General features: G+C 53.6%; 1 protein-coding gene across 1 annotated transcript; it reads right to left on the bottom strand.

The window, feature by feature from the left end:
* Positions 1-5,624: 5,624 nt before the first annotated feature.
* On the bottom strand, positions 5,625-21,026 carry PTK7 (protein tyrosine kinase 7). The gene is made up of 20 exons (XM_010008703.1): positions 20,960-21,026; positions 18,883-19,176; positions 18,257-18,359; positions 17,602-17,792; positions 16,775-16,922; positions 15,642-15,772; positions 15,101-15,367; positions 14,743-14,876; positions 14,195-14,330; positions 13,952-14,071; positions 13,654-13,803; positions 12,548-12,698; positions 12,081-12,208; positions 11,650-11,853; positions 7,557-7,712; positions 7,137-7,369; positions 6,521-6,601; positions 6,289-6,440; positions 6,033-6,211; positions 5,625-5,822 (listed from the first exon to the last, which is right to left on the bottom strand). The coding sequence occupies exons 1-20, from the start codon at positions 21,024-21,026 to the stop codon at positions 5,662-5,664; spliced, it is 3,186 nt and encodes a 1,061-aa protein (XP_010007005.1). The 3' UTR covers positions 5,625-5,661.
* Between the last annotated feature and the right edge of the window lie 4,308 nt (positions 21,027-25,334).

Below are 25,334 nucleotides of genomic sequence, written 5' to 3' on the forward strand. Positions count from 1 at the left end.
GGGGGGCCCCGGCCCCCGCACAGGAAGGGGCCAGCCGGTGCAGGCAGGACAGGGAGGTGCGGGGCAGGCTGCATGCGGGTGCGGGACGGAGGGAGCGCACAGCCCTGGAGCCGGGAGGAGGACTGGCTGAGCCACATCCCTGGCTAAGAAAGGGCTCTTCCGCACCGCGTCCTACAAACTGGAACTGCAGCCCAGGGCAGGACCTCACTGCTGTCAGCACCAGCCGGGCCACGGACCCCTTTTTGCCTCCTGGACACCCCAGGGAGGGCTCTGTGACTTGCACATGCTCTTTCTATATCTGCCTCACCCCTCAGAGGACGCGCACGCTTGCCACCAGCCTTCACAGCTGTCTCCCACTCTCTAGGGCCAACCTCCTACAGACCAAGGGAGTAACTGCAAAACAAAACACCCCCCCTCTGCCACTGCCACCACCGCCCCCTCTCCCCCTCCAGCCATGCTCCTCCAGTGAGCACACATGCCATTTATAGATCCCAGCAGGGCTGCTGGGACTCACATGCCTCCCATCACATGCCCCAGCCACCCTCCCTTTGAGCTGAGCACAAACTACACCTGGCACAGGTGAGACAGAGGCCTCAGCGTTTCAACCTCAGGCTGAGAAGGGGTCAGCAAGACCCTCCCAGTTAGGCTGACAGCAACTGGCACCTGGATCTGACAGCCAGAGCCTTGCCAGGCTGCCTGCTCGGCACAAGTGTCCCATGTGTCAGGGATGGGGTTTCTTTTGCCTGTGGGGTTGCTAACGTGCTCCCTCCTCCCCCTGAGCCTTTCGATTGCAGGGCCACGTGGAGGAGGGTCTGCACAGGCAAGAGGTGAAAGCTGGCTCATTTTGGGCTGGCTCATTCCCTCTTCTGCCGTGCTCTCCCTCCCCAGCCTCATCTTGGAGATGCTTTCCAAGATGCCTGTCCCACTTGTGGTCTGAAGGGGACCAGAGCATCAGCCTGCCTCTGAGCTTCCAGGGATGCTAATCTTTTACCTAGGCAGGCACACACCATAGAGCCAAGCCCTGTCCCCAGACCACCATCATCTACACCACAGTTTCCAGCAATACTAGACCTCTCTAACCAAACCAGCATCCAGGGGCAGCTGAAAGAAGCTTAAACCAGGCTTGCTACTTAATAGTACCAATTCATCCTTAGGGCTGCTCCCATTTATGACCCTCAGTCATTTCTAACTCTTCTCCTACACAGCTGTGGGCACAACACTTGGCACTATGCCACAAAATCCACTTATGTGATTACCCCCCCAGGATCCCTGCAGACAAGCTGCTGCCTGTGCCAGCTCCACCGTAGCATGGGCTCTGCTGCCAGCTGCCCCCCCAGCATCACCTGAGCCCACCATGTCCCCTTCCTATCCCTGCCCTAGGTCATTGCAACAAGCCCTTTCTGATCCTTTTCCAGCCCTTAATCCATATTTCAGCTGGGGAACCTGAACACTCTCTGCACTCAAAGCTGGGGTTGTGATGGTTTCCATCCTCTTACTGATCTTCTTACCATTCATACACCAGCTGGTTGTTGGTTTGTTTTTTTTTTGACTGCTACTATTTTATTTTTTAATAGCCAGATGTCTTCTATGAGCAGTAACTAACTAGACTGGAGGTTCCACCACTTATGTGAAATGATGTTAGGGCCTTTCTTAATGTGCTGGTTTTGGTCAGCAGAGGGGTGCTTCTGCCTTTCATACACCATATCAGGGAGCAGCCTGCGTGGGGCTGGTCCATGAGGGGTGACTAACCAGTATCCAAGGGTTACCCTGTGCCCTCACTAACAGTTACAGTCCCACAGTACCTGAGGAGAGCAGAGACAGGGTCAGGCCACAGGGCAAGCGATGAGCTAAAGCCCAGTATCCACCCGGTCAGGAAGCAGGGACAGAGTCAGGACTGGGATATAAGGCTACAGTATGCACATGGAGGGCAGGGCTAGAGGCAAGGCTGAAACAGAACACCTACAAGATCACCCAGAAGAAAACTGAAGGCCCAGGCTTGTGCTTAAACGCAGCTCACAGGAGTGGGAGGTCCCAGCTGAGGCTGCTTAGGACAGTTAAGACCCGGTAGTTCCCCCACAGGTGCCTGACACAGCTGCACAAGAGCCACGGGGCAGCAGACGAAATCAAATCAAAAGCACTTCAAGCTGCACAGCAGCTCTGGGCAGTCACTGCCCCGGGATGATCAAAGCATGTGAGGGGAGCTTGGGTAACTTTCCGGCGAGGAAAAACATCCCAGGTCTCTTGGGAAAGCCTGGTTTTGAGGTCCTTAAGCTGCAGGTAGTTGTGAGCTGGGACAGGGCACAGCAATACCTGCTTGGCGTGCTCTCGCCGTTCAGCAGCAGTTCCATGTTGGCCACAGCTGGAAGCCCACTAGGTGGAGCTTTGCTCTGATGGAGCCACGCTGCTCCTTCTGGACCTGGACACCACGAGTGTCTTTTCCTTTCCCAAGCGTTTAACATGTTCTTTCACTTTGGGCTCAGGCAACTGAATTCCATCTCTGTCAACTGCTCAGGTCCTCTCCTTCTCCCGCAGGGGCTCCATTTCCAGCTCTCCTCCACATTTAGCTAGGACTGTACTTGCTCAGCTGTTTTCAATTAGTTTAGCCAACATCTGCCTTGTCCCCAAGGATACAGAACTTTTTCATGACATCACTCTCAAAAATACGCAATCCAAACCCCTGTCTTTCTGCACCCTCTGGGTCTGGAGTTTGTCTTAGCTTTGGTGCCTTGCTATTTGGGTGCTCCTCTGTAATCACCAGATCTTGACTGTGGGGTAAACAAGCACTCCAGCCCCCAGGATGTGTCGGGATAAAACTGAGCAACCCATCCTCATACTGTTCACACTCTGCAGCCCATGTTGTTCCCTTCTAGTACAGATACCTGCTTGCATGAAGCTGGCAGAGCAAGGATGTCGCTTCAGAATTCCTTGGCATCTCTGTTCTCTAGAGGTGGTATCACAGAGATGCTGACTGGCTGGGCCACCTGAAGTGATGGTGTCCAGCTCCACCTCCAGCCCACCTTTACCTGTCATGTCCAACATGGGGCAGTAAGCTGGGAGGACAAGGGATCACTCACTGTGTCCAATATGTAGATGGACTTTACAGTTGCAGAACCAGCAGAGAGTATTCCTGGGGCAAGATGTGCTCTAGAGGTAAAGAATACCACAGGGGTGCACAGGCAAGACAAGACACGCCGATTAGTGACCTAGCTGCAGGAACCAGCCCAGTGCTCCTCCATGCTGCCCAAGACACAGGGCAGCAGGCAGTAACGTCCATAGGAATGGGACAGGTGGGAGGGATGGAACAAAAGGACATCAAGCAGCAGCAAACACAGGAGGGAGGTCATTTGTAAGTTGGAGAAGAGCAGTGCCACACACTTGCCCGCTTCAAAAGGATTGTGTACATGCTGCGAAGGGCTGGGAGGCCTGACAAGAGGGACACAGAGCTGCCAAAGAGGAGAGAAGGCACATCTGAGACTTCTGCCTGTTACAGCTCTTCCCAGCGTGCACAATACTAGCAGCCCCCATGCTGTGGCCAGGCCATCTGGAGAAAGGTCACGGAGGCAGCAAGGGTTCAGAGTGGCGACAAGCTGCTGCCAATCCCACTGTGCTAAGGAGCACCAGGTCTAGGGAGGAGAGAGGGACCCAACAACTGGCCACAGCCAAATCTTAGCTTGCCAAGAGGCCTTGGCTTGGGGATACTCTGCAGCTCCCAGCTGCAAGACACATCACAAGTGTCAGGAAAGGGAAAAACACTTTTGATAACTCTAATAATGCTTTTGGGTAGCCAGCAAACTCGCCTGTACCCATAAAGGCCCAGCCGATCCCATTCCCAAGCTCTGGACCAAACTGGAGCTCAGAGCCAGCTAGCACATTAAAAACAAAACAAACCCAAACCTTCTTCACCCTCCATCATCTCCACAGCCTCTCTGGAGAGCAGATGTAGGAGGGGGATCCTGGACATTTCTGGTCCATCCCTGCTGAAAGTAAAGCCGACTAGATTGGGTTCTTCAGGGCTTACCTGGTCCAGAGCAGATGATAGAGATCCCATAGGCTCTCTAGGACTGTCACAAATTTCTACCAGGCTTTGAGGGGAAGCATTTTTCTCAATATCCAATCTGAATTGCCCTTGTGTAGCTTGTGCCCATTGACTCAAGTCCAGTCCCAGTAAGAAGTCCCATCTTTCTCTAGAACACCCCAACCCAGAGCTGTGCAGCAGGCAAAACCACTGATCTGCCGTTTATCCAAACCGAGGGTCCCACTCTGGCTGCCAGGGAAAAAGACCTACCCTGTGCTGGCTTATGCTGTGAGGACTGGGGCTTCATATTTATCATCTGCCCACCCCTCCTTCCCCAGTAAGAGGCTGCCCAGGACCCTGTCATTGCTCAGAGCCATTGGCACAGGGGAGAGGGCTGCAGTCCTCTTGTGAGAGCAGGAGTCTCCCCAGTATCCCCACCCAGGCCTGGCCCTGCTAGCTCCTCAGCCCTGTAAGGCAGCAGCTGAAACCTCATGTTTGAAAACACAACTCAGTGCTGGCTGGAAAGGTGTCCCCAGCCCACAGGGGTGGGTGAACAAGCCCAATTATAAAGGAGAAAAGTTGCTAAAAATCTTGGCTACCTGAACAAGGGAGGAGCCTGTCAACAAGACCGTAAGTGCTTGCCTGCAAAGAATATAAGAGGGACATTTTCTCTTGAGACTTGTCTCTCTTGGAAAGCAACCCATGACTGCTCAGCGACACAGTAAGCACTAAGGCAAAGTGGTCCCTCAGGGCATGACAGACTGGGAATGGCTTCTCAGATCCAGCCGGGAAGGAGGCAAAAAGGGTTAAAGACAGGAGACAGATCCCTGAGGAACCAGCCCCCAAACCTTCCCAGGAACCACGCGGAGGAAATCAGTGTAACAGCCATCTGACAGCAGCATATTACAAAGTCAAAAAAAACCAACAAAAAAAGCGCCTTCTTTATTGAGAGCAGCACATAAAACCCCAACAAAACCCTTTCTTGGCTGCAGTACCCTCTGCTCAAGCAAACAAACTAACCCACTCTAGGCTGCATTCCAGTAACAGAAATACTATGGTAGGAAGGAGTCGGTAGGGAGGAGTAGGCGCTCTGGAAGGGGAAGAGGGAGAAAGGGGGCAAGTCCCAGAGTTGTGTACAAAAAAAAGGCACAGGGTAGTTGGGAAAGGTAGTGAGCTCCTTCATATGCCAGGCACTTAGTGTTCCTCAAGGCTGGCCTGTACCTGTGGGGCACGGGGGAGGCAGGCAGGCATGCCTAGCACAGATGGATGGAGAGAGAGGCCGGGCCAGGCCGGCAGATATGCACATGGCAAGCAGGGACTGAGAGCCTGGTGCTGGAGCTCAGCTCTCACAGAGCCAGGGGGAGCTGCACTCCAGCCACCCCAGCAGCCAAGGAGTGCCAGGCTGGGCAGGTGGAGAGCAAGAGGCAGCAGGGGCTGTCTTTTGGAACCTGTGGAGGAGGGGCAAGGAGGATAGGGTACAACGGCTTGTGCTTTCAGTTCAGCAGCTGCTGGTGCTGAGCTGCTTGCTGGCACATCAAGGTCAGGCTCACAGCAAGGGGCCACAGGAGTGCCAGGGGCTTCCCAGGCACCTACAGACAGACCCCTGTCCACCCCACCGTATCCGTCCCCAGCGAGGGCTGAGGTATTCAGACTTTGCTGTCAGCTGGGCTGTCCCCAAGGGTGGTGGCGAGCTCGCTGAAGGAGGGTCGATCCTTGGGGCTGGGGGCCCAGCAGCGCTGCATCAGCTTGACCAGGCGGGATGGGCAGCCCTCCGGGTGCGGGAGCTTCATCTTTCCTGACTGCAGACCTGGCACGAAAGCAAAGTCCAAATGGCCATTGGAAAGAGATGCGATTGTCTCCTTGGGGCAGGAGGAAGGCAGCATCCCTCCACGTGGACCAGCCAGACCAGTATCATGTCAACAGGGGAGATATCACACAGGCCAGCTGGCCCCCTCCTAACACAAGAGAAGGAAGTAGGCTACGGTGCCAGGGACAGCACACAAGGTACTCCACATACCTGCTAGGACCTCATCATCTGCCAGCGGGGTGTAGGGCATCTCCCCATGCATGAAGACCTCCCACATGAGCACCCCGAAGGACCACACGTCTGACTTGGTGGAGAACTCATCCTCCAGCACAGCCTCAGGTGGCATCCAGCGTAGCGGGATCCGGGCCTGGCGGAAGTGGTAGTACTCGCTGCAGGCAGAACAGACAAGCAATGAGACTGGCACCAGCCTGCCCCCTCCCACTCCCATGCCAGGCTCCCGGCTGACCTGCTGTACACGTCCTTGCTGAGGCTCAGGGATGAAACCTTGACCTGCCGCTGGGCACTGACCAGACAGTTCCTGGCTGCCAAGTCCCGGTGCACAAACCTGCCGTTGGAGAGGTGTTCCATGCCCAGGGCAACCTGTGTGCAGAGAGACACCTGACCCCAGAAAGATGTCAGCACCGGCTGCCCTCTGCAGGGTCCCCAGCTCCACAGCACTGTCAAAGCTGCACTGTCACCTTATGTTTGGTAGTGAGGGGCTGCGGCTTCAGAGACTCATCTTTGCTCTTGGAGATCCTCAGGAACTGCTTTAGGTCGCCCTAGGAGACAAGAGGGGTAACTCAGAGGCAGCAGCTCTCCATGCTGCCAGCTGCATCAGTCCCTGCAGTGCCTGGATGTGGCAGGCTCACTGGGAGCCCCACAGATCCTCATCTCCTGGGCCATAAGTCCCTGCCTGTTCTCCACATCCCTGCCCTGTAGGGCAAGCCAGTATCTCACTTCTGTGCCTCAACTGACTAAGATCAGAGCAAGCCGGTCTGATGCTTCCAGGAGGCTTTTCATGGCCCAAATTGACTTATTTCCCATGAACTCTGGGCTCCCCATAGTAGCCCTTAGCATTCACAGCCACTCTGCAGCATCCAGTCCCACAGCTTAACTTGTGAGCTGAACCCTGGACAGAAAACCGAAATCAGGAGAATGTGGAAGAGGACAAAGTCACCTCCACATCTTGCACGACCCCCATTCCCCTCAAGACTCCTCCACATGCTGAGAACAGCGTTAAGCTCAGCCTGGTCTCCCTCTTGCTTGCCTGTGCTGCCAGCCTGGCCCACTTGGCACTGTTGGCAGAGCCCTTACCAAGTCCACATACTCCAGGACCATGTAGTGTGGCTCTGCCTCACGGCACAGCCCCAGCAGCCGCACCACGTTGGAGTGGTTCAGCTTGCCAAACATCTCTGCCTCCCGCCGGAAGTCCAGTTGCAGCTGCTCATCCCTTGTCTGCAGGCTCTTCACCAGGACCAGTGCTTCACCCTCACCATCCTCTGCACCTTTTGCCTTGGCCAGGAACACTTCACCAAACTCCCCCTTGCCTGAAAGTGTAGAGCAGCACGTGGGAAGACAGCACACACTAGGACAGCACATGTATTTGAAAGCCCAGCAGCTGCAGGACCCCAGCAGAGTACCCCAGCACATCCAGTTTTCTGGCTAGGACGTGCTAAGGTTTCAGCCACAGGTTTCCTGCTGGCGTTCTGCCAGGGCCAGGGTGACTCAGCATACCCAGGGTTGTGATTGTCTGCAGATTGGAACGTGGAAAGTGCATCTTGTCGGCAGCGCTGTGCCGCTTGCTGGCCCCAGAGCTGCTGCCCAGGTTGGTCAAGGCTACTTCTTCCTGGATCTCTGCTGTCATCTGTCCATTCTGCAGCAAAGCACCACCTACAAGGAAAGCACAAATCGCTTCAGCATCCTGCCAGGCTGTGCAGTAAATGTCATGATCAGTCCCTTTCTTCAAGGATTGATACTCCAAGCACGCCCAATTTCCTCCAAGCACCCCAGCTTGATTTCTAGCCCCAGGCAACAGAGTGGCCTCCACACAGTTGTTCCCTCTAGGCTTATGTCTGTCTCTGCCAGCCCTGCAGCCACCTTTGAAATCGGATGCTGAACAACTGCTTTGGTCCCAGAGCCAACCAACCCCATCTGGCCTTGTCCATCCCATGCCACTCAGCCATCCCAAAGGTGTGGCTACATCCAAACTACCATTGACAACTCTGCAGAACAGCAGCAAGAGATTGGACGTGTGAGGCAGAGACAGAGCAGAGAGGACCCTGATCACTATAACCAGTCTTATGATGCCCAGACGACTCTCAAGTCTATCTGGCATAGGCTGCTGCAGCTTGACTCCCCTGCTCCTGCTCACTCCCCAGCAAGCCAGCAATGCTCATGTCCTGGGTAACCTCAAACTCTCAGATCACATCAGCCTGAAGTTTACTGCCTGGGTCGAAGCAGCGCTAGGAAACACTGTCCTTGCAGTCAACCCCAGCAAGCTTTCTCCACTACAAAGTTCCCTGGCACAAACAGAAGCCAGTGACCAGGACAAAACATCATTACCTTCAGTAGGGAACCCTGCATTTTACAGGCAGCTTGCAGGGGAAAGACTGTACAGATAGACAGCAAATCTTGATTTTGAATGCATTTACTGCTTGGATCACACTTGGCACTAGGAAGCAGTACTTTCCATAAGCTGAAGGCAGGAATTTGAATGTAAAGCAGGGCACAGCACCAAGCTAAGGTGGCTGACACATGTGCAGCATCACTCTATTGCTGTGCACACACTCTGTTTCAGCTAGTCCAGGAGCAAGCACTAGGGAAACACCTGACCATGCAAAAGGATTTAACCACAAAATTAAGACCTGACTCAACATGAGGTAACCACAACAGGAACCCCACTGCCCATGATTTCCTTCAAGGTGTACTGTACAGCACTATGTGTACACACATGCTTACAATGCATGCGTACAGGAGAGGCACCAGCACCTCTTGAGCAGGTCTGGCAACCATGACAGGGACCATGGCTTTGTCACACGTAGGCTTGGAGCCGCGAAAACTGAGCTATGTTAACTTACGAGCCATAGCTACTGAAAGCTGTCCTCTCTGTCCTGCTGGAGTAGCATTTGCAGAAGACCATAGTGATAAAGCAACCTCTACCGCATAAACCAAAGCTTGACACTACTTAAGACTCTCATTGGTTTTCTGCTAATTATTAACAAGATTGTGCTGTCCGCATTCATGACTGATAATGTCTCAAGACTACAAGCTTGAAGCCAAGAGGATAATACCAGATGAGCACTGCAACTGTGCCAAGAAAATCTCCAAGGCTGCAGAGTGAGTACTCTGCCACTGAGAGACAGCACCAGCAGGCAGCAAGGACAGACAACTTGTGAGAACAGGTATCGCCGTGTTTCACAGAACTTTGACAAGACAATCAATAACAAAGGGCCTGCAATATGAATAGCAAGTTTAATTTATGTATCTAGCAGTCCAGAGGGGACCCAAGCATAGAGAAGCTGCCTGCTTTGCCCACCTGCTTGCAACACCTGAGCATCTCCTAGAGAAAGAGACACAGACACACTGCCCTGGTGAAATCAGCACATGCCAACACAGAAATCAAGCTCTCCCTTCAGAAATCAGCTCCCCCCAGCTGTTAACCTCCCCCAAATGCTATCTGCGTTCACCCCAAAAAAGCAGAACAGTCAGACAAAGGGACACTGAGAGCAAGCACCCTTGTTACAGAGGATGCGGCACACCAAGGACGTGACCTTGGAAGGTGACTGACTTGTTAGGAGTGCATTGATCCACAGGTGATCCATAGGAAAGATCCACTGCAAATCCATAGGAAGGTCAAATCTGTCTGGATCCTAAGGGCACTGGAAAAGTCAGCTGGTGGTCAGACAGGGAGTACTTGTCATCAGGTAGGTGCCGAGATACTTCAGGTCACCCAGCTAAAGAGGAACCACATCAAAAGGAGGAAAAGAGCCAAATCTTTGAAGACCATGGTGAAGGGGGTGACTCCACTGGAGCTGACAGCAAACCCAAACCACTTCTCCAGAGAGGCTATGGAAGTACCAAAAAGAAGTGTAGGCAGCTGGATCTGCTTGTAGCAGTTAAGGATGCATTTCTGACAGCTAAACTGGTTCTAGATGAAGAGAAAAAGAAAAGGCAAACGCTGGCAGAATAAAAAGAAAAATATAAGATAGACCAAAATAAAAATCTGAGATCACCTCAAAAAAAAAAATAAAAATTAAGACAAATCATTTCCCAGGAAGAGAATTCTGGCCAGAGTCTGTTGGCATAGGTGAGCTGCCTGTGACTTGTCCACAGGAAGAGCTCACAGTGGTGACTGTAGCAGAGCACAAAGGTGAAGAGATGCTCCTGCATCTCTGTTCCCAGGAGGTTTCTGACAGCCAGACTTCTCTTCTGGAGGGTTGGCTCTGTTCAAAGTACCAATACCAGAGGAAATACAGGAAATGAACCCAGCAGTTTTGTCAGGACCTTACAGCCACCCCCACATGATGAGGATGCAGCTGTGTGCTGGAGAAATGGGATGGGGGAGCATTTATGGCAGGGGAGGACAGGAAGAGATTGAGGGAATTATAAGGGCAACAAACTCAAATGCACCCCATCATTTTACAAGCCCTCGCTGGTATCAGGGATGCAAGGTCAACCACGATGTCAGGAGAAAGGGCTGAAACAGCTTTAGAAAAATGAAATGATGCCCCAGAGATGCCTTGGTTTCACTAAAGGAATCATGTACCTCATGCACAATGAGGACCCAGTTTAGTCTATTTTAAGGGATTTTGCACAGTCTTATGGAAACAGCTGTTAAAAAGCAGCTCAGCTGTCACAGGATAGGAGGGAACATCCTCTAGTGGACACATACAAGGTAGGAGCCAGGGTAGTACAACATGTTGACAACATGGAAGGGGTGCTTCTGGCAGCTGTTTGCCAAAGATGCCAATTTAGCTAGCAGCAAAGGTCTAGAGCAGCTGTAGCCAGCTGCAGAGGGATATGGAGCACTAGGAGGTGCAGCCAGAGATACAACATGAAGCCTGGGGAAAGCAACCCTGACACCCCAACATCCCATCCACAGTGGCAGACTCAGCCCTGAGCTGCCTGCACTCCCTCCAGAGCAAGCTCTGTGGAGAAGGAACTGAAGTCAGTGGCACAGCTGTGTCAAGCTGCAAAGCTGGAGGCACCAAGTCCTGTCTGGGGCTCCACATCTCAGAAGGCAGACCAGTGCAACCAGAAAAGGCGTTTGCAGGAGCTATCAGACATACAGAAGAGCTGTGTGTTCTAGTGCAGAGCTGGTAGGTTACAAGCTTGAAAAAAACCAAAGAGTTTTTAGATAACCTGTTATCCTTCAGAAGTCCTTGTTGGAGGGTACTGTAGAGGCTTAAAATTCATGGCTCCCAGCAGAGTACAGGGCTGTTCAAAGTCTTCCCTTCAGCACCAGGAGCTGCTAGAATTGTGATTTGAACAGGCCAGCCAAGTACTACTATTTCATTACACTGCAGTAGGGACACTTCCCTTGCCTTGGCAAAGGGTGTATATGATGCCATGTAAAGGTTGTGGAAAGCTGAAGCCATATATAATTCAGCAGACAGAGATGGCCACCACATGGGGCTGGGATGCATGTCTCACACTTGTCTGTTTTTCAACTGGTAGCAGGTGTCTGCCACCCACCACAGCCAAAACCAAGAGCAAGAGACTCCCAAGGCTAAGCAGAAATCCCCTGCTCCCTGGGAGCTCCCTGTCCCTCAGCCCGAGGCTAAGGGGCCAGCAGTGAAACCCCCACTGCCAGGGATGCTGGCCTCACCATTCAGACACTCCATTTCTGGCTCCTCGCCCTCTGGGTGCTTCTTCAGCCTCTTGGCTTTTCTCCGCTTCTTGCAGTAGAACATCAGCCCCAGCACGATAATGATGTAGGCAACAGCTGCCCCCACCGAAAGCCCGATGGTCTGGATCATCTTGTAGGGCGTGTGGCTGCCAGGTCCCTCATCCTCTTCCACTGCTGGCTTGTCTGTGGGGCAGACAGCACCGAACCCATGAGGGTGCGGAGGGATTTCCCAAATCCTACTCAGGAATGAGCTGGAGGAATGAGGAAACCCCCCCGCACAGCTGTGGCAACCTCCTCATCTAGCCACAGCCCGCAGCACGCTGTGCTGCATCCCAGAGGGGCCAGAAGCAGGACCTAGAGCTGCCAGGGATACCAGAAGGCCACATCCCAACGTTGGACACCTCCCTTACCTACAACATATAGGAAGGCCTCACGGTGCTTGATGTTGCAGCTGTTGCCGGCGATACAGGTGTATTTTCCAGAGTCCTCAGTGGTGACGTCGTAAATCACCAAGGAGCCATTGGGCATGATCTGAATCCTGCCAACCACATAGAGCCCTTTGCAAGTACCAGAGGGTAAAGGCAGTCTTGGGGCGTCTGTAGCCCCATCTCCCCAGGATGCCTCAGCCCCATGCCCCCAGTGCCATCATCTTGAATCTCAGGCTGTGCAATGCTCAGGAACAAATGGTTGCAGCTCAGCTGCAGCTTGGCAGGATGTGGCAGAAAGGGTAACCCTAGGGACAGGAGCATCCGGGCCCTGGGACACGGAGACAACCGACTCTGCGCCCGCCAAGATAGGAACTCAAGACCCACATGCTGGGTAGGCATGGGGAGAGCCATGCTGTGTCACATTTCAGTTTGGAACAGAGGCTGTGTACCTGGGCAGCAGCTTGCCGGGATCCAAAATCTTGTCCTTCCCTTTCCACTGGATGTGCGGCACTGGGTCTCCCTCTGCCTGGCACTGGAACATGGCAGTGTGCCCCTGGTACACTGTGGTGGGCTCTGGCTCTAGCTTGAAGGTGACGTAAACTGAAAGCAGGGAAGCCAACAGGAACACTGTCAGCTCCTGGGAATGGTGCTGAGCTCCCACAAGAGAGCAGGGTCAGTACTGGCATGGTGGCACATGCCCTCTCAGGCACTGACAAACAAGACACTCGAGTGCCATGGGGCAGAGTTTGGGGTCAGGCCAGATACGCTTCTCCCCCTGCAGAAGCACACCAGTTGGGTGCCACCCAGGCAAACCCACTGCATGGGCAGCACAGCAGGGGACCCACTTCCCTGGTGCAGCCCTCACCTGCCACCACCAGCTGCACAGTAGCACGGATCTCGCCCTGCGGGCTGTTGGAGGCGATGCACGTGTAGTTCCCTGAGTCGCTCCTGCTCACCTTGTGGAAGGACAAGATGCCAGCATTGTGGCTGACGTGGGATGGCAGGCTGCTCCCATCTGCAGGATGCAAGAAGAGGGATGCACTGTGCCTGCTTCCCAGGCAGCCCCAGACCCACATGCTGGGTAGGCGTGGGGAGAGCCATGCTGTGTCACATTTCAGTTTGGAACAGAGGCTGTGTACCTGGGCAGCAGCTTGCCGGGATCCAAAATCTTGTCCTTCCCTTTCCACTGGATGTGCGGTACTGGGTCTCCCTCTGCCTGGCACTGGAACATGGCAGTGTGCCCCTGGTACACTGTGGTGGGCTCTGGCTCTAGCTTGAAGGTGACGTAAACTGAAAGCAGGGAAGCCAACAGGAACACTGTCAGCTCCTGGGAATGGTGCTGAGCTCCCACAAGAGAGCAGGGTCAGTACTGGCATGGTGGCACATGCCCTCTCAGGCACTGACAAACAAGACACTCGAGTGCCATGGGGCAGAGTTTGGGGTCAGGCCAGATACGCTTCTCCCCCTGCAGAAGCACACCAGTTGGGTGCCACCCAGGCAAACCCACTGCACGGGCAGCACAGCAGGGGACCCACTTCCCTGGTGCAGCCCTCACCTGCCACCACCAGCTGCACAGTAGCACGGATCTCGCCCTGCGGGCTGTTGGAGGCGATGCACGTGTAGTTCCCTGAGTCGCTCCTGCTCACCTTGTGGAAGGACAAGATGCCAGCATTGTGGCTGACGTGGGATGGCAGGCTGCTCCCATCTGCAGGATGCAAGAAGAGGGATGCACTGTGCCTGCTTCCCAGGCAGCCACAGCGCCAGGGCTTCACCCGTGTTGGGAGGTGGGCCAACCCAAAACTTCTGGGGCCCCAGGGTCAGACACACACATCCCGTATCCAAGTCCCCCTTACCTGTTTTAGTCCACTGGATGGTGGGCTTTTCCCGGCCTGTGGCTGAGCAGGACACTGTAACCTCCTTATCAAACTCCATGCACTGCAGCGGCTGGGGCGGGGGGGTGAACTTCAGCTTCTCTGCAAGAGACACCTGTACTGTTAAGGCCACCCCCAGCTGCAGGAGACGACAGAGCTGGGGGGATCAATGCCTGGCAGAAGAGCTCCCCACACGGGCAGGGAGTGGGGTGTTTCTCAGCTTACCTAGCACATGCACCCGCGCGTACCCCTCGATGCTGCCTGCCGGCGTGCTGCTCACACACTTGTACACGGTCCCGTCGTAAACCTCCACGTTGTTGATGCGCAGTGTCCCGTTCTCTGAGATCTCAAACCGCGAGTCCTGCCCACAGGGAGTGAGGGAACGGAGCAGAAATTACAGTCACCAGCCCTGGGCTCAGACCTTGCTTGTGGCATGCCTGATGCTCCACACCATGCTGAGACTGCTGTGCCCACAGCCCTGCTGAGACCCACGTGGAGGACTGAGACAAGCTGCGGTGACATCTTGGAGGGACACCTCTCTTGTCACTGCCCCAAAAGCACAGGATTGACTGCCAGCCAAGGTGCTCGAGACAGCCAGCTGTACACCTCTACAGCAGTAGGATAAGAATGGTGTCAGGAACGCGACCAGAGTGGGGATGACAGGGAAGCTGGGCTTAGGAGCAGGACAAGAAACAGCAGCAGCAGAGGAAGAAGCTGAGCATGCACCTGGCAGAAGTGCCCATGAGCAGCAAGGGCCTTCCCCATCACCTCACCTCAGAGATGGAGACACCATTGCGGTACCAGGTGACGGTGGGCTTCAGGGAGGCCTTGCTGAGGCAGTGCAGGTACCCTGGCTTGCTCTCCTCCAGCTGGCTGTCCTTGGGCATCTCCACCCACTTGGGTACCGCTGGGCACAGATGCAAGGGGTTACACAGGGCCGCTCACCACCCCTCTAGCCAGCACCAGCGCAGACCAGACAGGCAGTGTGCAGCCAACCACAAGGCCCTGCAGCCCAGTCATGAGAAGTACCTCTCTGTATCACTGAGGTGATTCACCATCCCACCCCAGCTCATCCCAAGCCCGCCATCCAGCCCTTTCTCTCCTCCCAGCCCTTCCCTGAAAGCTGCCTACTAGCCACAGTGATGCTCAGCTCCTGTTTCTTCTCTCCAGCCTTGTTAGCAGCATGGCAAATGTACGTCCCTGAGTCTGTCTCGCTGATACTGGTGAAAATGAGCTGCCCTGCATCTTGGTGCACCCTGCCAGCAGTGGGAACTCGCTCCTGGTTCCTTTCCCACCAGACTTCAGGAGTCGGTACGCCTCGCGGGGCAGCGCAGGCCACGCGGTGCCCCTGGTTCGCTGTCAACACTTTTGGGGAGAAGGGTGCCATTTCTTCGATCTCTGAGAGAAGCAATAGACAGCAGGGCTCAAAAACAGGGCAGGAACATGTAGCCAACCTACTAGCATCATCATTCCCACGGGAGACACCAGCCGAGGGAGAAAGCACATAAAATGTGTTTGCTCCCCTGAAGCAGGCAACAAGGATGAGCCATTTGGCAGAAAACCCAAGCAGTTCTCCAGGTACTAACCCATCACTGTGCTGCCACATAGCTCCAGAGTGACAATGCAAGCCTGGGACCCACTGCCCACCCCGCCACCTGCCCCAGGAGCTCACCTGCTAGCCGCAGAGTCGCCTTCAGCACAAGAGCTTTCCCCCTCTGCCCGTGGCCAACGCACTTATAGACACCGGTGCTGCGAGCCCTCACCTGGGTGATCAGCAGGGAGCCATTGGCAAACACGGTGGTCCTGAGCACGTGAGGAGAGGAGGAAGGGCTCAGTGGACACCTCTGCAGGAGCCAGGCCAGAGCCACAGCCCTGTCATGTCTTACATGGGCCCGTGGGACCAAAAGGGAGATTTTGTGTCAAGGCAAAGCTTCCCAGCATGGGGGGAGCAGTACACATGAAAAAGGAGATGCTGGGACACACGCTTCATGAAGGAAATGAGCTAATGGGAGCCTCTTTCTTGGAGAGGAGCTGGTTCCCACCAGAAGTTGCATCACCAAACATGGCCAGCTCTGAAAGCTGGCACAGCCAGGAAAGGATGTAGAGGGCACAAGGTGGCGCCCGGGAGCTACCAGGCCACTGGGCATCTGGCACCCAGACAGCACCACTTGCCTTGCACAGTCTGAGCTCCAGGGTCACCATCCATGGGCAGCCTGGGCTGGGAGATATCCCCAGCTCTGGGGATTACCTTACATGTAGCTGTCTGGGAGTCAGAAACATTCCTGGCTCTGAGGATCACCATGCACTGGTATCTGGAGATGCAGGACAACCATGGGCCCAGTGATCATTGTGCAGATGCTGGGGGCTAGGAGGTGTCTCTGAGTTGAGATCACCACCTGTGGGCATCTGGTACCAAGACATCTCTGACACTGGGAATCACCCTAAATCTGTAACTGGGGCTTGAGCTGTCCCTGGATCCACGAAATTGCCACTCGTGAACATCCAGGGCTGGGAGACGTCCCCACCTCTAAGATCATCATGTGTGGGCATCTAGGAATGACAGTCCTACAAACTCGTTCAAGGACAAACAGCTTGCTGAGTCCTTATGCAGATAAAAGCCACGCACAAGTACCAAAGCCCTGCTAAACCCGAGCCAGCCAAGGTGAGAAGCCAAACCAAATGGCCAGCTTGATGTTGAATACTGGGTCTCGGGCACAGCCAGGGTTTGGCCTCTCTCTCTTGCTTCTGGAATACTGTGCCCCCCTCTCCTCCCAGCCCTGCCCACATCACTGGGGTCCCTGTTACTTGGATCTGTTGGTGATGGGGCTGTCCTCAAAGAGCCACTCCTGTGTGGGAGGGGGCATGGCTGCAAACTGGCAGTCAAACATGGCCTCTTCGTTCTTGGTCACGATGAGGTCCTGCGGGACGATCACCGGCTGAGGAAAGCTCTCATCTGCAAAGGCAGAGACCACAGGAGGGTGAAAAGACCAGAGTGGCCTATGGTGTCCCTTCACCAGTGCTCTGGGGGAAACTCGAAAAAGAGCTGGGTGCACCCTGTGAGCACATTGTGGGTGCAAAGGAGACAGACATGTCAGCACAGCTGTAGTTCCGCAGCCGGAGCCCAGGACTGCAAGGGACAGCTGCCCTGGATAAAGCCACTTCTGCTTCCTGCTAGTCCCTAAGCACCCTGGGCTCCCAGCAAACAGATCAAGCCTATAACTGGACTGTGAATTCCATTGTCCAGTTCCAAATACTTCTCTAAGGTAAACATCTCCTGCCCTTCCTGGGCCTCGCTAATGGGGTGTCTCAGCCACCTGGCACCACAGTGGCACTGGTATTAGCAAAACCAGCAGCACCTACAGCTTACAGGAACCAAACCTGCTGAAGAAGGATGGACCCTGGTGCTCCAGCACCAGAGACAACAGCACAAACCTGCCCCAGAAAGTCATAGTGGTAAATTAACACCTATAGACAGGGTAAGGTTTAAACTTGGCCAGTGTGTCAGCTGGCCAGGGGCTTCACACAGAGAAAGTCACACCAGCCTGACACTTTCCCTGCAGCAAAGAGGAGGCTGCTAGCAAAGCAGTAGAACAGCTGAGCTCCCAGCCCTGAGCAGCTGGGACATAACTCACCGATGATATTCAGTGTGAAGTTGTTCTGACTGCAGACAAAGCCCACAGCGCTGCGGGCACAGCAGTAGTAGAGACCGTTGTCGTCGGGGCTGGTGCTGTGCAAGGTCAGCGTTCGCTCCTTGTTGCTGACAGCATAGGTGCTGCGGCCCTCGGGGAGGGGGCTGCCGTCCCGAAACCACTGCCACGTGGGGCTGCAAGACAGGAGCAAGAGGGTGACTGGCTGCAGGGCACCAACACGGCTCCCCAGAGGGCACATGTGTGGAGGAGGCAGCTCAGAAATGGCCCCGTTTCCCTGGCTCTCCAGCCCCAGTGCTGGCCCCAACACACACACGAAGCCATGAGACATGCAGCCAAGTGGACGGGACACAACTGGAAAGCAACAGAGAGTGACCACAGCACATGAAGTAGCTCAGTGACCGGACTGTGATGGCCTGTCCTTACTGTGCTCCTCGCTACGCAGCTCCGAGGAAGCCATTTGCCTTCTCCCCTGGTGCTCAGCCACAGGCTCAATCCTGCCTTTCGCCTCCCCTAGACTCTACTGAATCCTCGCAGAGGAGAGGAGAGAGAGACAGAGAGAAAGAGAGAGAGGAGGGGCATGCAGCAAAGGTGCAAGGGGACCCCTGGCAGGGCCCGCTCTTTGGGAGGCATCCCTTACCGCGGGTGGCCGTCGATGTGACACCGCAGCACCACTGTGGAGGAGGGCTGGATCTCAGCCTCGTCGGCCGGCTGCTTCAGCACCACACTGCCCGTTTCAATCCCTGTGGGATCAAAGGATATCAGCACAGCTGGCTCTCCGAGCCTAGGGGGAAGCTGAGTCAGCAGTAAGCAGAGCAGGCAGTGAGGGCACAATCGTGCTCAGAGACACATGAACCCTCAAGCCAGCAAAGAGAAAAGGGACACCCACCCCACACATGTCCCACTTTCCCCCGTGTAGCTATTCTCTGAGGGGTAAGAGGGGCTCTGAAAGTACCTGCAGTGCTCAGGACACACTTGGGGCTGTAATATCCCCATTTCATATATGGAAATGGGGAAGGCAGCAGGAGAAAGCATCTCTGACAGCCTTGGGGACAAGAGGGCACCGAGTAGCTGGAGAGGAATCCTACTTGCACAATCCATGCTGCCCAATCCCTGTCTCACTACCACCCACCCACACATTAGCAGGCAGCCTGACAAAGCTGTTCCCAGACTCAGGCCCCCCCAGGAGAGTGCTTTGCCCTGGCCATGGTGGGTAGCACCAGGCTGTGGCACGTGCCACAGGGCTGCCCTCGCCTCTTCACTCACACTTGATATTGAAAGATGCATTGGCTGTGCGGGCCTCCTCCCCGGTGACCAAGTTCCTGGCTACACACTGGAAGCCCCCGGCATCCCGGTGCCGGTCGACGGCAGCAAACTGGAGGTTGCTGCCTTCCTTGAAGCGCTGCTCTGTGTCCTGAACGGGGAGCCCGTTCTGCAGCCACTCGAACTCCACGTCTGCCGGCTCCTGCACCTCGCAGCGCAGGATGGCGCTGCGGCCGGGCAGGGCATCCTGCGAGTATGGCTCCTTGGTGAAAAGGATTGTTGCCCGCGTCCCCACAGCTGCAAAACATCGCAACGAGGGCAAGTTTAGAGCACGGAGATGGGCAGAAGGGAGCGGGTAAGCATGTGCTACTCTTAAGGGGTCTCCAGACAGCCGAGATCTTCGTGTTAGGAGGAACGTATCCCAAAGCACATCTGCCAAAAACAATCCCCGATCACAGACAGATCTGTGCTCAGATTTCAGCACAGCCACTTTAAGGCTGTGACTACAGTAGCCGCTGGAACAGGGCTGCCTGAGCTTGCCACAAGTGCCCTCTGCTCCCTGGGGTCAGGGGTGTTAGGAGGGAGCTCCCGTGACCCACTGCTCTGTTGCACTTCCAGCCTGAACAGGGAGGTGTCTTGCAGTGTATGAGCCAAGAAGCCAAGTCACCAAAACACCGGAGAGCAAACAGCTTCCTGGGCAGCTCAGATGTTTCTCTGGGACCTCTCTTAAGTCCCAGCCATGAATCCAGATTGCCCCAGGTCAGAAGGACCCAATGAGTGTTTCTAGGCTTTCCTCAAAGCTTCTCTCCTTGGGATCATGTCTCCATCTCGCATCCACATCCTCACATTGCCCAGAGAAAAACTGGTTTGGAGCAAGTACTGGCCATGGGAATAAGCACAGCAGCTGCTGGAGCACATCACCAGAGGATGCAACGGTGACATTCCAAACTTGTGCTGGGTTCTCAGCCCAACTGAAAGTAGAAGCAGAAACAAGACACTGCAACGGTTGACCCCAGGGTCTGATAGCAGCTGTGGAGTGGTTCTGGAGGGCTGGAAGCATCTCCACAGTGGTGGAAAAGCCCAGAGTGCTCCTCCACACACTAAACACCACCCAAGAGCTCAGGGCCCTGAAGACAGAGCAGCCAGTACTTCCCTAGGCATTGCCTGATGTGGCTGGGCAGGGGGGGCTGCCAAGGGACTGCACCAGCATCTTCATAAAACCAGCTGCGGGCTGGCCACAGCCAGCCACACAGGCAATCTGCTCCTACTACCAACTGGCCACATAAAGGGAAGTGGACAAAAGACAATTCAGCACAGGCTGGTTGCTGCTGAACTCTGTTCCCAGCACCATGCTCTGCGGTGAAAGAGGCCAAGCCAGGCAGTTTTGGAGCATCTTAGAAGCAATCTTTCATGAAAGCAAAGAAGAAAGTGGTGGCCACAGCCAGCCACACAGGCAATCTGCTCCTACTACCAACTGGCCACATAAAGGGAAGTGGACAAAAGACAATTCAGCACAGGCTGGTTGCTGCTGAACTCTGTTCCCAGCACCATGCTCTGCGGTGAAAGAGGCCAAGCCAGGCAGTTTTGGAGCATCTTAGAAGCAATCTTTCATGAAAGCAAAGAAGAAAGTGGTCAAAACGGTGGCTTCCCACCTCTGCAAGGAAAATGGCTTCAGAAAGTGGTTGCCTGGATGAGTTACACGAATAGGGTCCAAGAGCAGGCAAAGGGCAGTTCCTCTTTGGAGGCTCAGCCACATTCTCCTGTCTAGTGCTTGTATAAAAGCCAGATAAAGGGACACAATTTGACAGGATGGCTCAGCCACCAAGAGCTAAGGGTAAGGACCCTATTTCTGAATGGGATGTTCTGAAGGGGGCATCTACATCGTTGCATTGGACAAAGCCTCAAAAGTTCCCTCCATGCTGGAAAGCCTTTGGAGCCTGCAGCACAGGGTGAGCACCAAGCAAAGCCTCTCCTGCCTGCAGCCACTCATGCGTAGCCCAGGGCCAGCCATGCATTTCCAGATCAAGCTCTCCTGCTCACAGTTAACAGCGAGGTGTAGACACAGGCTTTCATCCCTCACTGCTGCCCCCCAGGATGAGGCTCCAGTCTCCCAGCTCCAAGCACATGTCAGGCAGCAGCAGGGGCATCTCAGCCTATATCTACTAACACCCTTTCCCCACAGACCAGACAGAGAGAGCAATAAAGTCCTCCCATTGCAAAAACCACAGAAGCCTCTTCCCAAAGACATTAGGGCAGTGGACACAGTAGTCCAGAGGTCTTTCCTGCCTGCAGCCTTTGCAAGATGGGACTGTGGGTTCAATCCTAATTCCAGTCACTCCGAAGAAGCCACCAGGAAGGGTCAGAAATTAATTGAGAGGTCACAGGAACGGCAGTGCAAAAACATATACTGCAGGGTCTACAACATGGACCATGTTGCAGCCTGGTTTTCTACCTTCAGCACTCAATTGTGCCAATGACCTTCGTGTGCAGACAACCTCCCTAGGGAACTGTCCCCAGCCTGGTTAAGCCCCACAACTCCTGGGTGGACATCACTTGTCAGCTGCATTCAGAGCATTTAAGGCCACGTGAAGCATCCACAGATTGGCCCCTATGGCCCAAATTACAGAGCTCCAGGCTGTGCCTGAAGTGCTATCTCCTGAGTCTCACATTGAGCTAGGTAATCCCCATCAGCGTGCTGTGCACCAAGAGTCAGCGTGCCCAGAGAAGTTTCCACCATCACCTACCATGTACCTGCCACGAGCTGAGTCTGTCCTTTTCCCACAGATATGCTTCAGGGCACCAAGGCCACCAAACCATACCTGTATGGTATAAAAGACGTGCAAGGTGGCAATGTGCATTAGGACAGCTAATGAAGGAGATGGATCAGTTCTCCTCTTGGGGTCTCAGCATCCCAAAACCTTTCACAGTCTACTAGTTACGTTAGTGCTGGAGTTAGTGATGAGGCACTACTCTGTGAAGGTGTAGGCCATTAGGATATTAAGACATGATACTTTAAATTAGGTGTGCTTCTAGTACTAAACAGAGAGCATTAGCAGTGTAACCCAAGGGCAGCAGAACTAATTTCACCCCATCACTGACAGCAAAACTGTGCTTCACTCAGTGTTGGCCAGCTGAGAGCTTCAGCAGCCTCATCACATGCATCCTTCTGCCTCAGTATCCCCCATGCCCAGGCACAAGTACATGTCTCTGTGAACAGGGGACATGATGGCTTGGCACAAGCTCTACATGGGAAACAGGGATTTTACAAGGTATCAGGAAATACCAGGATCCAGCTCCTTGGTTGTCCTGGTTTGAGCCAGGATGAAACCAATTTTCTTTTAGCAATTTTACTTTTCAGTGAAGTCTCTTGTGAGTAACTGCAGTTGGTGAAAGTAACAGCATGTTTTCCAGTCAGTGCCTGCCTCTAGGCCTGATATCACTTGATGTCTATAGTTATGGCTAGAGAATAGTAAGCAGAACCAAGGTCATTGTTTGGTTCTGCTAAACATCTTATACTACAGAACCAGAAGGGAGGACAAGGGACACACCTGTGACCCTCCTGTAAGGAGCAGCACACCAGACAGGTGACCAAAATCGACTAAAGTCCATCCATCCCATACATATCATACTTGGTATAAATCTGAGGGATCACAAGGGTCAGTATTAGGAGATAGGAAGTGCTGCACTTGTCCATAGAAGTTGTATAGACCTGGTGCAGGAAATTGCTGCTGACAGCAGGGTTCACGCATCCCTTCCACCTCATCTGGGCTTTTGGGACAGAGACTCAAGAAAGCTGTGCAAGCAGAGGGCTTGGGATGTCTGTGTGGGATGCTCTTATGCCAGAGTTTGGGTAAAACCTGTACAAAGCCAAAAAGACATCACCACCTTTATGGAATGAAGCATCAAGACTACTACCCTCAGACTACTACCCATTACTGGTTTTTCAGGTAGTCAGTAATGAGATTGGTACAAGAAGTCCAAGGGCAATGAATAGAGACTTCAGAGACCAGGGATGGCTGGTTAGGGAGTTGGGAGCACAAGTGGTGTTTGCCTCTATCCCTCCTGTTGCAAGGACTGATGAGGGGATAAACACGAGGAGCCTATAGATCAATACCTGGCTGTGTGACTGGTGTTGTTGGCAGGACTTTGGGTTCTATGACCACTGGCTGCTTTACAAGACATCGGGGCTGCTGGCAAAAGATGGGGTTCACCTATCCTGATCCTGGATCAGGAGCTATGTGCACTCATAGAAAGGTCTTTAGACTCAAAGGGGGACAGGGGTAAAACTGGGCTTACTAGAGAAGAGCCTCAGAGTGGCACCCCACTACCAGGGGGAGAGATCCAAAATGGCAGTGATCACATCCCCATCACCACTACAACTGATTGGGCAATAAATCAGGCCAATCAGAGAAGGGTAAAATGTGCCTGAGCTGTCTCTTGAAATGAGGACCAAAAGATCAGCCACCTGAAGTTTATGTACACAAACACACGCAGTCTGGGAAATAAAAAGGAGGAACTGCAGTTCCGTGCTCAGTCAGATAGTTGTGATATCATAGGAACAACTGACACATGGTGGGATGATTCACACAACTGGAGGATCATAAGAGATGCTATAAACTGGGTGAACAGTGCACTGTAGTGGCAAAGGAAACCAACAGGATGCTGGGCTGCATTAACAAGGGCATCACCAGCATCCCACTGTACTCAGCGCTTGTCAGACCACACCTGGAGTATTGTGTTCAGTTTTGTCCCTGCTCTACAAAAAGGATGTGGACAGGCTGGAGAGGGTCCAGAGAAGGGCCACAAGGATGATCAGAGGACTGGAGAACCTGCCATATGAGGAGAGGCTGAGAAAACTGGGTTTATTCAGCATTGAGAAGAGAAGACTTCAGGGAGACCCTGTTACCATGTTCCAGTACATAAATGATGGCTACCAAGACGATGGAGACTCCTTGTTTACAAAGGGTCATGTGGAAAAGACAAGGGGTACTGGGCACAAGTTTATCCTGGGGAGATTCCGACTGGACACAAGAGATAAACTTTTAACCATGAGGACAGTCAAGCACTGGAAGTCTCCCAAGGGAAGTGGTAGATTCCCCCACATTGGATAGTTTTAAGTCTCAGTTTGACAGGGTGCTGAGCCATCTCATATCAACTATAGTATTACATAAAAAGGTTGGACCAGATGATCCTTGAGGTCCCTTCCAACCTGGCATTCTGTGATTCTCTGAAGATGCCTCTGCTTGTTCCACTAGCCTTCCTAGAGGACCTCCCAGCACCACTGTGTGGCAAAGCCATGGTCATGCATGGCTTAGCCATTGGAGGCTGCTAGAACTGCCTGAGCTGTCATATGAGAGAGGTCTGTGAGCACCTTGTGGAGAGCAAAGGTGATTCCACTCAGTCTGACTGGACACCTTCACAACAGCATGTTTCTGCTGTGGTTCCTGCTGGGCTGTACTGCTAGGAGCTACTGAAACAAGTAAAATTACTTTCTCTTCCCTTAGCAAGAGCCACCCAAAAAACCAGCCAGCAACACCTAATTTGTTGGAAGTCAGCTTAGCAAGCCCAAATCAGTGCTCAGCTCTCCCCTGGTAACACAGCTGGTGCAGCCACAGTCCAAAGTCAACACCAAGTAGCCATCCCAAACGTGTGCACTGGCAAACACCTGCTCTCTGCACATGTATGTGAAAGAAGCCACCCCAGGTTGGGAGAAAAAGAAACCCTCAACATGTTTCTGGCCTAAAACTAGCTCAACTGTGGCTTCAGAAAGCTTTCAGGGAAAACTTTAGCCAAATTAGATAAACACATTGACATTTGAAATGCAGTATGCTTGAGAACACCCAGTGGTGTCTTACCCAAAGGATATTTAACTGAAATTTAAAACCCTCCTGTTAAGGTAATAGATGAAGGTTAAGTGAATTGTGTAGGGAGGTCACCCTGGTCCCTACAGGTCCCCACGGTATCATTCCCACACATCAGAGAGCAAATCATCTGCAGGGAGGAGACAGGCACAAGGAGGAACAGGATGCACAAAGACCAGAGGAGGCTCAGATCACATCCTAGCTCTGAGAACATTCTCACAGCAAAAGTCTGAATGCACGCACATAACACCATTCATGCTGCATCCCCTGCTCAAAATTTAAGGGAGCAATAGCAGCTACCTAGGAAAAACACTCACACTGACAGCTGCATTGCCAGACTGAATTTCTACCAAGAGTATCACAATTCACTTTTTGGGCTTGGGATGCCCCCAGAACCCAGCCACTGCAGCCTCCTCCAAAGACTACGGCAGCCTGAGCTTATGCAGAGCATGTCAGGGTGACAAACCAGCAAAGCTGTGTCCAGGATAGATTTTGTGAGCAACACTATGAAATCAGTCACTGCCTCCTGAATCTGCAGAGCAAGTTTTCAATCCTATGAGCTTGTCAGGAAGCAAGGGAGCAAAACACCTCTGG

This window comes from Chaetura pelagica, unplaced genomic scaffold (genome assembly GCF_000747805.2).
Source record: "Chaetura pelagica isolate M959 unplaced genomic scaffold, ChaPel_1.0 scaffold350, whole genome shotgun sequence".
Lineage (NCBI taxonomy): Eukaryota > Metazoa > Chordata > Aves > Apodiformes > Apodidae > Chaetura > Chaetura pelagica.